At 36.7% G+C, this 14,073-nt stretch overlaps 1 protein-coding gene across 2 annotated transcripts in view; it reads right to left on the bottom strand.

Moving 5' to 3' along the window:
* The window catches only part of LOC125063173 (equilibrative nucleoside transporter 1), a 35,693-nt gene that overhangs the window by 3,628 nt on the left and 17,992 nt on the right, over positions 1-14,073 (bottom strand). For both annotated transcript variants that reach the window (XM_047669442.1, XM_047669443.1), the window contains 5 exons: positions 11,897-12,007; positions 8,865-9,105; positions 2,408-2,553; positions 1,481-1,713; positions 283-472 (listed from right to left, as the gene is read on the bottom strand). In XM_047669442.1, the coding sequence (XP_047525398.1) occupies positions 283-472; positions 1,481-1,713; positions 2,408-2,553; positions 8,865-9,105; positions 11,897-12,007 (921 nt within the window). The remainder of the gene's footprint in view (positions 1-282; positions 473-1,480; positions 1,714-2,407; positions 2,554-8,864; positions 9,106-11,896; positions 12,008-14,073) is intronic.

Below are 14,073 nucleotides of genomic sequence, written 5' to 3'. Positions count from 1 at the left end.
GAAGTGGGTCCGTTGGCTTTTAAACAATTATAAAGAGCTTTTACAATTATTTTGCCTGTTTGCAACTGATTTACTACAAATAAAAGTATGGTACTTATAAACTGCAATTCGCTTCCTTTTTTTTATTTTTTTTAGAGGAATTAACTTAAGGTACACCGATTAAGGATTATCCGAGCCTAGATTTTATTGAGTAACTTATTAGATAGAAAATTTTCTAAACTAATTTGACTTAAACGGAAGTTTAAATTTTATTGTAAAGGTTATGCTTATAATTATTATTACCTGAATGAATTGAGGGAAATACAGTGAGAGTGACGAAGAATGTGAGGAATACATTGTAGAATTGTATAAAGCCCTGTCTTAAGATAAGTCCGTAGGGGGTCTTTTGTTTCACTGGAGGATTGTTGGTCGCTAGAGTTGGGTTCACTTGTAAGGTTCGCTCTTGCAATGTCACGTGGTAGCGGTAAAATCTCTGAAATCAAAAGGCATTGTTTTTATAAAATTACATAAGTTAATATGTATGTGTTAGCTCTTTGAAAAGCCTTAAACAGTCACAGTTACTTTAATTGTACTTGGAAATAAAATTTCATCAAGAAATCGTTTTGAGCGATTTCACTGTATAAAATAAATTATTCAATGACTATTTCGTCTTTTTCTGTCACATTGTGTTAACGCTGTGATAAAAAGAGACAGCTGTGTACTTAGTAAAGTGTTTGTAATTAGATTTATTTTTTATGGAATTCGGGGTCAGTCACATTATATAAGGTTCGCATTTCAAAACATATCCATATTTTAGAATACCTAAGATGTTCGCGGTTGGCTTTTTAAAAACGAACAATGCTTATACAATATAAATTTAGCTTAAAAGATCTTATTAATTTGTGGCAAAACTTAGGTGCTCACAAGTTTATGAGAAACTTGCAAGTGTTTTAGTAGAGCTTCAATGTGCCCACTGTAAAATGTGAGAGACAGACATACTGATAACTCACTGCGTTGGAAGTGGGATATTCAATAAATGAACGGCGTTTCGCGTAATCTAAACAAATCTTTTCACAATTGAGAAAAATATATGAAAAAAGAAACTTATTTTATTTGATATCGTAACGCAGCAGTTTGAGTTTTTTTGTATTAAGTAGAAAGTCAACAGTACAATCTCGCATCCTTACATTCATCGGACACGTATCTCGGCGTGGTGATCAGTCCATAGAACGCCTCGTCGTCCAGGGGAAGGTGGAGGGCACTAGACCGCGCGGAAGGTCACCTACGCGTTGGACTGACCAAATCAGGTCTGCCGTAGGAGATTCACTCAATTAGTGCAGCAGGATGACCTCTAATAGGCAACGATGGCGAAACGTCGTGAAGCGCATCACATGTGCTCCTTCTATTACCACTACTTCATAGCGATCACGACCGCTCTGTCAAGGGTGTACCGGATAGGAAGAAGAAAGTCACTAGTTCATACTCGTAAATATCTACTTACATTAAGCGGTAAGGCGAAGTAGGTGTCGAAACAGATCAGGAGCACGAATATCCCACATATAAAGTAATAGATAGCTGACGTTCGGTGGTTCTGGGTAAACTCGTCACTCGCCCAGTTCAGGAAAACCACGAGAGTGCCGGCGATATTCGATCCTAGAACTACTGCTCCGGTGTATTGAGGAGGCAAGCGAGCTGACACACCGTATACTGAGTTTTGGAATATCGCATTGACACCTGTATAAAGAAATTATTTCACTTATATTCTATAGTCAAAAAACAAAGTATCTATTAGTAACTAATGTTAGACCGGAGAGAATATTTTGCAATCCATCGGTAGAACATGAGATTGATTATGTTAATTAATATTAAAAACGCAAAAGTCACATTGGTTTTTCTTCTGTTAAGTGAAAATTCCTACTTGTCGCAAGACTTAGGTGCACACAAGTTTATATAAAAACTTGCGTGTGTTTTAGTAGAGCTTTACTGTACCCACTTTATTATTTGTGATAAATATCATTATTGATAAGTCCACTGCGTTGGGAAGTGGGATAATCACATTTGTGAAACCATAAATTAAAGCTGAATAATGCATAGTATATACTTTTACGCACCAACTTACTTTCTTTCTATGTGCGCGTTTAACATTCGCTCGAACGGTGAAGGAAAACATCGTGAGGAAACCGGCTTGCCTTAGACCCAAAAAGTCGACGGTGTATGTCAGGCACACGAGGCTGATCACCTACTTGCGTATTAGATGTCAATCTAACCAAATGATCATAAAACACATACAGAAATTTGAGGCCCAGCTCACAGAGGATTTCGGGCGAAACAGCAATTTTTTGGAGTTGTAACGTACTAGAAATATAAATGATGCTAAAGACGGTAGTCACGCTATTTCTAATAAATTTCTAATAATGCTTATACTAACCGCATAATACGAAGACAGTGACCATCGTTACCCAGAAGAAAATGACGGGCCATTCTGAGCTGTCAACCATCGCAAATATCACTGTCACGACCAGCATTACGACTTCCAGACAGAGCGACCAAACGATACGAGTGGTCAAGTCACCGCTGAAATTATGATTAGAATATTATGTTATTTTAATACATTTGTATGATGCGAATTTAAACGAAGCCAAAGTCTTACTAAGACATTGAATTACGGGACAAAAATGAAAATTTATTTTATTTTCCTTATAATAATCATTAATGTACTATTCCCTCATATTGTCACTACCTAACGTAACCAAAAATGTATTTCTGGCTGACAGTGGGAAGTTATTTTTTAAAATAAAGCAAACGACGAAACGGTAGCGCGTGTCGTTTGGTTGTGATTGGTCAAACCGACGACGAATCGTTCGATAGATGGCTATCGAACAATTAAAAATCAACGAGACCATCGTTTCGTCTTTTGTTTTGAATTGTGAACTTGATTAAAGATTGTACTATACTATTAAGGGAAACATAGGTAGTTGTTGCAAAACTTAGGTGCTCACAAGTTTATGTGAAACTTGCAAGAAGCTTGGCTTGGCTTTTTAAAAACGAACAATGCTAATACTCTATAAATTTAGCTTAAAAGATCTTATTAATTTGTGGCAAAACTTAGGTGCTCACAAGTTTATGAGAAACTTGCAAGTGTTTTAGTAGAGCGTCGATGTACCCACTGTAAAATGTGAGAGACAGACATACTGATAACTCACTGCGTTGGAAGTGGAAAATATATAGCATTTAAATAGGGTAACATTTATACAGTAGTATTGTCTTTGATTAACATAACTCATAACATTAAAAGAAAAACGCTTTTTACCGGATTAAAGTTATGTATTATTATAAATTTACAACTATTTGACATAATTTTAAATTTATCCGACGTTTCGCGTGCTTTACAGCGTGCGTGGTCACGGTGACTGAAGACAAAAGATGTTGAATGTCAAAAAGTATCACAGCTGCAGAGAAAGTTGCATTATCTGTATTTATTTCCCCGGAGTTGGTATCGACTAAAAGATGGAGGGTTTTGGCAAAAATGGCTCACGGTGTCCTCTATTTTCGCGGATTGTTTTTCTTTTTGAGATTTTAATTTGGATATTATTGGATCCCAGGTGTTTGACAATTTTAGGCCGTCTTCTCTATTGAAATTGGGGTGTTTTTTGATTTCAATGGCTTCGCGTACCAATCTTGGGAAGAATCTTTTCTCTTTCGCAAGTATTTTCGGTTGGTCAAAGCGTATGTAGTGATTAGGCCTATCTAGTATGTGTTCACAGACTGCTGATTTTGTGTGTCGTCTATGTCTTATGTCTGCAATGTGTTCTTTGAGTCTGCTGGACATATTGCGTTTAGTTTGCCCTATGTAAGACAGGCCACAGTCGCAATCCAGTTTGTATATACCTGCATCTTGCAATGGGGTGTTACTTTTGATTGGTCTTAGGAATTGCTGAATCTTCTTGTGCGGCTTGAAAATTGTATGAATAGAAGCTCGTTTTAGGATCCGGCTAATTCTATCTGTAACTCCCTTTACATATGGCAAGTAGGCTGGCTGGCGGGGAACTGTTTGTGTCTTGTTTTTGTTTTTGTGATGTAGCCGGGGGATGCGCAGCTTGTTTCGGTGTAGCACCTGTTTGACATGCTGTAGTTCCTCCTCGAGGTGGGCATCATCACAAAGACGTTGGGCTCTCTGAAACAAACATTTACCGACAGAAAGCAGTTGTGAAGGGTGGTGGTGGGATTCACCATTGAGGTACCTATCTGTGTGGGTTGCCTTCCTGTGTATTGTGTGACCTAGTGTGCCATCTGCTTTGCGTATAATTAAAATGTCTAAAAAGGGCAGACAGTTGTTGTTTTCTTGTTCAACAGTAAATTTAATGTTCTTGTGTATTGAATTTAAATGTGCTAGAAATGCAGATATTTTGTCATTGGGGAGTACTAGTCCAAAATGAAACGGAGGAACTTCGTGAGATATTATCGGAAACAGATTGGAGGCAGTGCATAAACATCTTAAACACTCGGGCTCACAACAAATTCAATAACTGCAAAGTCACACAAATAAAAAAGTTTGAAAAACTAGCACAGAACATCAATAGACAATTGTCAAACGTCGCGACTTTAAATGACACACCCGATAGTAGTCAAAACGTCACTGTCATCAATCTGTCGAAACAAAATTTGGATAAACAAACCATTGAGGTATTGAACAAAGGTTTAAATTTTGCAACGGCACCGCGAAAAATCCCTCACGAAGAAATTGTTAGTTACGTAGAGGAATGTATATTCAAAAATACGATACCAAAGGATGAGGCTGAAACCATACGGCAGGATATCTCGTGCATATTGCGAGCAAGCAAACCGCCAAAAAGAAACCTCACCTTCGCTGAAACAAAGGCTCTCGCGGAGCTAAAGGCGAACGAAGATTTGGTAGTACTCCGAGCTGACAAAGGGAATGCAACCGTTGTTATGGATACGTCGGAATACGAAAGCAAGATGGCTCTCCTCTTAAACGATGTCAATACCTACAAAAAAGTCGATAAAGATCCCACAAACAAGGTAATAAAACAAACATCTAGCCTCCTTACTAAATATTCGGAAACACTGTCATTAGACGTCAAATCTTTAACAACAGCCTGCGTAAAACCTCCAAAAATGTATGGATTGCCAAAAATACACAAACACAACAATCCTTTAAGACCCATAGTCAGTCATATCGACTCACCCACATACAAATTAGCTAAACACTTAGTGTCAATATTATCCCCTCTCAGGGGGCACACTAGTGCTCATGTTAAGGACTCCTACCATTTTGTGGAAACATTGAGAGATCTCAAATTACTCCCCAATGAAACCATGGTGAGTTTTGACATTGAGTCACTATTTACAAACTTACCACTAAATGACTGCCTAGATATCATTGCAAAAAGACTTAGGGAACAGAACATGTCACCAGATTATGTAGATATTGTAAAACACTGTCTCACATCAGGTTACTTAATGTGGAAAGATGAGTTCTATGTGCAGGTTGATGGAGTAGCCATGGGTTCTCCAGTGTCACCTATAGTCGCTGACATCTTCATGGAGGACTTTGAGGAGAGAGCTTTGGCCAATACCCCGGTTAAACCTCGACTGTACAAGAGATATGTCGATGACACATTTGTAGTACTCCCCAATGACAAAATATCTGCATTTCTAGCACATTTAAATTCAATACACAAGAACATTAAATTTACTGTTGAACAAGAAAACAACAACTGTCTGCCCTTTTTAGACATTTTAATTATACGCAAAGCAGATGGCACACTAGGTCACACAATACACAGGAAGGCAACCCACACAGATAGGTACCTCAATGGTGAATCCCACCACCACCCTTCACAACTGCTTTCTGTCGGTAAATGTTTGTTTCAGAGAGCCCAACGTCTTTGTGATGATGCCCACCTCGAGGAGGAACTACAGCATGTCAAACAGGTGCTACACCGAAACAAGCTGCGCATCCCCCGGCTACATCACAAAAACAAAAACAAGACACAAACAGTTCCCCGCCAGCCAGCCTACTTGCCATATGTAAAGGGAGTTACAGATAGAATTAGCCGGATCCTAAAACGAGCTTCTATTCATACAATTTTCAAGCCGCACAAGAAGATTCAGCAATTCCTAAGACCAATCAAAAGTAACACCCCATTGCAAGATGCAGGTATATACAAACTGGATTGCGACTGTGGCCTGTCTTACATAGGGCAAACTAAACGCAATATGTCCAGCAGACTCAAAGAACACATTGCAGACATAAGACATAGACGACACACAAAATCAGCAGTCTGTGAACACATACTAGATAGGCCTAATCACTACATACGCTTTGACCAACCGAAAATACTTGCGAAAGAGAAAAGATTCTTCCCAAGATTGGTACGCGAAGCCATTGAAATCAAAAAACACCCCAATTTCAATAGAGAAGACGGCCTAAAATTGTCAAACACCTGGGATCCAATAATATCCAAATTAAAATCTCAAAAAGAAAAACAATCCGCGAAAATAGAGGACACCGTGAGCCATTTTTGCCAAAACCCTCCATCTTTTAGTCGATACCAACTCCGGGGAAATAAATACAGATAATGCAACTTTCTCTGCAGCTGTGATACTTTTTGACATTCAACATCTTTTGTCTTCAGTCACCGTGACCACGCACGCTGTAAAGCACGCGAAACGTCGGATAAATTTAAAATTATGTCAAATAGTTGTAAATTTATAATAATACATAACTTTAATCCGGTAAAAAGCGTTTTTCTTTTAACATTTATACAGATTAAATTAATAGTCATATCATTCAAAAGTATTGAACTTCAAATCTTTGTCTTCCGTCGTGTATTGGCCAAAATAGGTATACAGTCAAAACTACTTACGACATCGTTTAAAACAACATACCGGTTATATTAACCAAAATCAAAGATCCCGGCTGAATTATATTGTATACTTTATTGGTATTTAATAACAACGTCATCGGCTGTTAACGACTATCAACTACCTATGCTGGTTTTTACGACCAAATATGAGTAGTCCCTCCAATGTCGTTATAACAGATTTTACTGTAATTATTTAAATTCCTATCGTATTCAATAGATCAACTTCAAGATAAAGCTATGGTCTATATTTGAAAGTTTAACCAAAATCATTAAATTCAATGTTAATATCACCCGATAGAATTTGCTACTCAAAAAGTATTAGTAGTGTTATACACATGCGTCAAAAAAATCGCACCTTTCTTAAAATTCGTGTCAAGCGATAATAACATCTAAGATCCTTGCTGTACCCTATCATTATTAGTATCATTTAAAAGCTCAATTAATAAGCTTTCAAAAAAATAATCATTTGTTTACGGAAAATTAAAAACCACAAATCGCCAGCACTTTGATTAAAAAGTGGCGATGTACGCGTTTGGAGGCTCACTAATTGTACCACCCTGGACGCGTATAAAACGAGGGGGTAAAAGTCAATTATGGGTTATTCGCTATCCAGACGTCACAGAGGTCACTCCTGAAGAGCTTCGACAAGAAAAAGCCCAGTAAAAATGGATACCATGACAAAGGAGCAGCTCAAGTGGTGGCCCTACTGCAAATCGGACTACGGCAGGTTGAAGTTGCTCGGCAACTGAAAATCAGCCGATTTCGAGTGCAACGGGTATACCAACGGTTCCAAGAGACTGGAGGTTACATCAGGAGACATGGATCCGGGAGACGTCGCTGCACTACCGTCAGAGGTGATCGCTTCATTGTGTCGACGCCTTTGCGGAACCGCTTCTCCAACGCTGTGGAGCTGCAGCAGCGGCTTTGATCTACTCGAAGGACAGCTCACAGCGTCTCCACTATCAGAAGAAGGCTGTGAGAGAAGAATTTGCTACCCCGGAGAGCTGCTACAGGCCCCCAATTGACTGCCATCCACCGGACGAAAAGGAAGCGATTTTACGAAACGCACGTGCCGTGGACATTCGACCAGTAGAGGCATGTCCTGTTCTCCGACGACACCCGAGTGTGCCTATACATCAACAACATGCGTAAGAGATTCTACAGGCGACCAGGGGAGCGTTTCATACCAGCCTGCACCGTGGAAACCGTCGGGTATGGAGGAGGATCCTGCATGTTCTAGGGCGGCGTTTCTATCGACGGCAAGACAGACCTCGTGTGCGTCTCCAGAGCTGGAGATGGTCGCGGCCAGGGGGCTCTGACTGCCCACCAGTATATCACCGAGGTTTTGGAGGAGGATGTGGTCCCATGTGCAGGTTTTGTCGGCGCCAACTTCGAGTTCATGCACGACAACGCCCGGTGCGACACAGCCTTGATTGTCAAGGACTACCTACGTCGAGTTGGCATGAAGGTAATGGACTGGCCAGCAAGAAGCCTTGACCTCAATCCTATCGAGCACCTCTGGGACGAGCTGAAACGGCGAGTTCGGGCCCGTAATCCAGCTCCTGCCACTCTCGATCAGCTTCGAGATGCCGGTGGGACAACATTCCCCAGGAACACGTCGTGACGCTCATCAGGTCCATGACTGACCGCTTGGAAGCTGGTCGGAGCCAGACGAGGCAACACTAGGTTTTAAGACTAATTTTTAGCGATTGTCATTGTTTATTTTTAATTTTTGTATTGTTCCTTTTATTTGTAATTTTGATCAGAATACACATTGTTTCAGATTTTCGCAGAATTGTCTTTTTTTATGGAGGTTGTGGCCAATTTCCTACCGTTTTCAAATAAGGGATTTCATTAGCTTTCAAATGATACTAATAGTGATAGGGTACAGGAAGGATCTTCGGAGTTATAATCGCTTTACACGAATTTTAGGAAAGGTGCGATTTTTTTGACGCCGAGTGTAGTTTATTACTAGTATGTATCAGTATAACTTACCCAATTTCGACAAAAATATTAATCCAGCTGAATATTAGGTTCGGTACTTGTGCCGCCCAGCCGATATAAGGCATTAGGTTCGATGCATATACAGGAGCATTTGCCAACTTGTAACTCACGAAGTAGTCTTTCGCTGTTATAAACATATTCCAAGCCGTCAAAGTCCCCAGCCCGTGGAGAATTAATGTGAGGTATATTAAATTCCATTTGTCCTTCGGCGGTACCAAATCCATCGCGATCCCTGCAGAAACGTTAGATTTAGACCACAAAGATATAAACACTAACATAGACTGTTTAGTTTTTAAAAGTTTACGGAAGTTGTCAATTATGAAATAATCTTGAAAAGTAATCCGTCAAGCGTGTAGATTATGAAATTAGGCTATGATCATAGAAGCAACAGAATATTTTTTTTTTATTTTAAGTGTTACCATTTAATTTAAATAATATCAAGTTCTATATTTGAAATGCTAAGCAGGGGTTTTAAAGTATTTTACGTAGTATGGGTAAGTTCCCTTATGTATATTATGTTACGATTATGTTAAGTATGAACATAGTGTAAAATAATGTGTTCACTAGGTTCGATTCCTTCTGAAATTATTACAGTTTTGTGTTAAGAGGCTTAGACAGCTGTTCACCTACTTGCCTTCATTTCAGATATTGATGCCCAAACAAATTAAATAAAAAATAAACTATCTATATTTTGTGTTTTTAAAAAACAACCAACAAGAATGCAGTCTGCAGCAGATTTATGAATGAAATATATCAATTATAATTCTAAATTTTGAATAGGTATTAATAGCCTTAAATAATAATATAAATAAGCAAAAACACTTTGCTTTGATAATAATTATTCTTCTATGCCTATTCCTCAGCGCCTGTCAAGACATCGATTTTTAGGTTTTATAAGGCATACTGGTTTCCTCACGCAGCCAGGGCTTGAACTCACAACGACCGGGTAAAGTCGCGCTTGGCCAAAAATCAAATTTTAATACAGATTTAGAGGATGTCATCTTGTAAGCTAGTATGCTTAAATTGATACACAATTAGGCAATGTTTCGATGCGGGCATCAATATCTCTCCCACACGTACCTATATTTAGGACGCTTCCAAAACATGTCAGTCGCATTTAGTCTAATTTATTGCCTAAAAATCCGAGGCATATATATGCTTCGTTAGGATTTAATGTATGTATTTTCATTATACTAAACAAAATTATATTTTGACTGGTTTTATTTATTTTGTTAATAATGCAGCCTATTCTGAAATAATAATAATACCTACATGAAAATACAACTCTATACCTTATCATTAATAATTTTTGTAGGGATTTTTTTTGGTAAATATTTTTTTATCTACCTATATTTATAACTAAAATAGTAATATAGCTTTCTATAGGTGAAGAATTTAATTTTACGTAGAAATGTTTGAAGGTTCACAATTAAGATTTCTTGTAACAGTGAGTAATTATTATTAAAATTATCCAATTATATTCCAGTAATTATTAATAGGCTTGTATTGTATTTTAATTCTTCTTTAACAGGAAAATCACATTTCTACCAACTTCTACGCATAGCATAGATAATTAAATACAACAAATACTAGCTTTTCCGAAATCTATTTTATTATTTCAGCAATATTTAATATTTACTTGAAATAAAATTTCTTTACGTGTCAACTGAAGGAAATCTTTAAAAATTCACCATCGTGGTAAAATAAATAAAAAAACTCGTTCCTGGAAGAAATCGCTTAATATCTCTTTTCTATTTTATACTTAATCTTTGCTTTAAGTTTTAACCGATCTTCGTAAAACCACACCAACTAGTCGATGACTTCGCCTACGTAAATACGAGCATATGTTTGTAGGCGATGCCCTGTGAATATTTATCGAAAACCCATACATTTTATTAATTTGATGAATCACTAATATATGGGATATTTCTAAACGATTTATAGATTACAAGAAAGCGAATAGAGTTACAATCAACAAAGTGATCAAGCATTGAATTGAAGAATACTATATTTGTTTACATGGTAATTTATCTTTATTAAGTATGTGACAAGTCTGTCGATGTCTCAGGAGTCACTTTTGACTAGATTTCTTAACTTAATCTTCGCGGTATAAGCAAGGCCCATGATTTCTCTGGCCTAGGCTACCACTGCTCTCGTGTTTACATTAAATCCTAGGCCAACAAGGCCTCATAAATAACAGTCGTTGTCATTTTGATTCACTTAATTATAGATTAATAATGTTTTTTACCTTATATTCTTCTTATTTCGAAATGGCCTTTGACGATTTTCAATTCAATTCAATTTAGAATGTTATGTTTTGCATTTTAGTACAAGTTTCGAAATTCAAACATTTTATTATAAAGTTATCGTAAATTTGCTTTTTATAATATATCCTAACCATTTCTCCACTATTGTGTACGTTTTTATAATAATTATATGTATACTCATGCGCCTAATATCATACTCGCCGAGATATCCGAGTGAATACAGCCGCCAATAAGAAGCAAAGCAGTGCAAAGGATATTATATAGAATGTAGTACCATCAATGCACCCATAAGCACTTAAATTCAGTCCTTCTGGAACGCCTAGACGGTACTATTATGTAGCACTTCATTCGCAGTAACCCCAAATAATATTATACTATTTAGAGTGGACATTTAGTGCAATTTATTAATCAGATAATTCATTTTAATTATAAATAATGATCATTGTTATATGAGAATTTTCAATTTAGGTATTGAACTAATTTTTTTTTTTTAAATGTGTAAAATAAAAACACTTAGAAAGTGTGTCCCGTAATACATTTGACGTACAAGAGCGCTAGTGTCGTTTCCGTATCTTACCCCAAAACTCTTACTTAGGAACTTCATACAAATTTTACAAAAACATAATATTGACCTCAATTTGAAGACGAAAGATCCCAAAGTTGAATAGGCGTTTAACGACACTGATGTGTCACTGTCCAGTGGGTTCTTTAGATACATTTTCTATGGCGAAAACGGTGTATAAATTCTATTATTACCTTTCAAATTAAGCGTATCATTGGGCAGGTTTGACCCTTCCCAGGCGGGCGTTAACCGCACCGGCTCATTTCGAAGGAACGGCGCTTTCTCGCCCTCACTCGCATCCCAACCTAAAACAAACCAAAGATAATGTTATTTATTGTAACATTTTTATACCATACCGCTAAATAGAGGGTAGTTGGAAAAAAACAGTTTAGTGCTTTGTATGGTAAGATTCAGTAACGAGTCTTCGTTAGTCTTCGCATAGTTCGCCAATGAATCTTACCTTATCTTTAGACGAGTCGATTTTGGGTCGCTGTTATGTTGGTATGTATTAGTAATTTTGTTTTAAAATATGTAGATAGGCACCACTCTTTATTATTTAATAAGGTAGTTGTTAGTCTATCGGTTAGTTTTCAGTTTCTAGTACGATTGCTCCCACACTCATTAAAGTATTTGATATAATTATTATGAAATGGGCTTTTATTAAACATAATATTGGCGACGAGGACAGACAAAACTGTTACATCATTACAGTTCGACAATCTTGATACTTAATATGATATAATTAATAGTAGGTACATACATAATATTTGTGAATAAATTTCAAAATTATATTATTTTACATAAAAGCCACTGCTTCTCTTTCTGCGGACTCTAAGCCTTACCTTCATATAACCATTAAATCCGGTCAAATTTTAACTACCTATAAAAATGTATTAATTTCCTTACCAATTTTCTATAGATTTTCAACAGAATAACAAACCACTGTATTTAGTTTCTTCTCATATCTAATCATCGGATATAAATATCTGAACTAGTTTTAATTTTACGACATCAATAAAATATAATTGTTCCGCGTAATCATTTTTAAAAGAGATTAATCAAAAATAGACTTCCTTAGTTAGTAGTAGACCAGAAATATTAGGAAATGACATGTATCAAAAACCATAATAAAAAAACTCACGCGCGAATTCCCTGTCAAGAAGACTATTTCTACACAATTTAAAATGTATACGTTTTGATTGCTGTATATTTATTTTAGACAAGCTACATTTGATAGTTGAACTGTTCCGAATCAGAAGGTAAATGTTATGTATTGTTTAATTTAATAGCCATTTAGCATTACTATCGATTAAATCATTGTATGAAAAGAAAATATATATAAGAGTCCCGTAGGTACTTTATATTTAAAATATATTTTATCTTCTTTTAATTTATCAGCTTACACATTTATTTCTGGATGCGCATGCGCACTGTCGGTAGTTTAAAGAAAATTGTAAATAATCTAAAAATAATGATGTAAAAGTCTCTTTCTTTAGATTCTTGCAAAATACCAATGGCGCTACAACCTTTAAAGGTCTGCGCCTCAGATTTCTGTTTCTATTCTGTGATCATTTACTAGACAAAATTGGTGTAAATCAACCGTCTGAGCCTGACACATACCGTGGACTTTTTGGGTCTAAGGTATGCCGGTTTCCTCACGATGTTTTCCTTCACCGTACAAGCTAAAAGCTAAAGACAGAGAGTATTGATGCACAGTTGGGGATCCAACCTACGACACGAACGCTAAAACCACTAGGCCAACACTGCTTAAATAAATTTCTCCTATTTCTTACATAGATGATTTCAACTTTGAAATTTGATAAGACAGATTTTTGCCTCATAGAAAATGTTGTGAAAAATTTATCCAGTACCCACAATGAAATATACAATATTCAATTCACATAGATTTTCCTTGATCCACGTCAACTTTCGAGCCCACAATAAAATAAACTGTGTAGTTTCTAATAATATCAGGAACTAACCAATATCAAGGTAACGTTATCGTAGGCAGTAAAGCTTTTATTCTTGCTAATAAATTGCTAGTCGAGCACAAAACCTAATTTACTTGCTTGCTTTATGTTATACTTTTTTTTTCTTTCAAAAAACTCAGTTCAAATTTACAATTTAGGGTCCATGTAAAACAGACATTTCGTGTTTTAAATCAATAAAATATAGGAAGTAAGTTAAAAAAAACACAACGATCTCTTAAGTCTGGGCATCAGATTTCTACATCTATTTCTTTATTGGCGTTTTAATAGGCAAGTGGTGATGGGCCTATATCTGCCTGACACACGCTGTCAACTTTTTAGGTCTAAGGCAGGAAGGTATAAGGTTTTCTCACGATGTTTTCCTTCACGGTATGAGCGAACCT

Source organism: Pieris napi, chromosome 3, assembly GCF_905475465.1.
Source record: "Pieris napi chromosome 3, ilPieNapi1.2, whole genome shotgun sequence".
Lineage (NCBI taxonomy): Eukaryota > Metazoa > Arthropoda > Insecta > Lepidoptera > Pieridae > Pieris > Pieris napi.
This window is presented reverse-complemented; position numbering and strand designations above follow the sequence as displayed.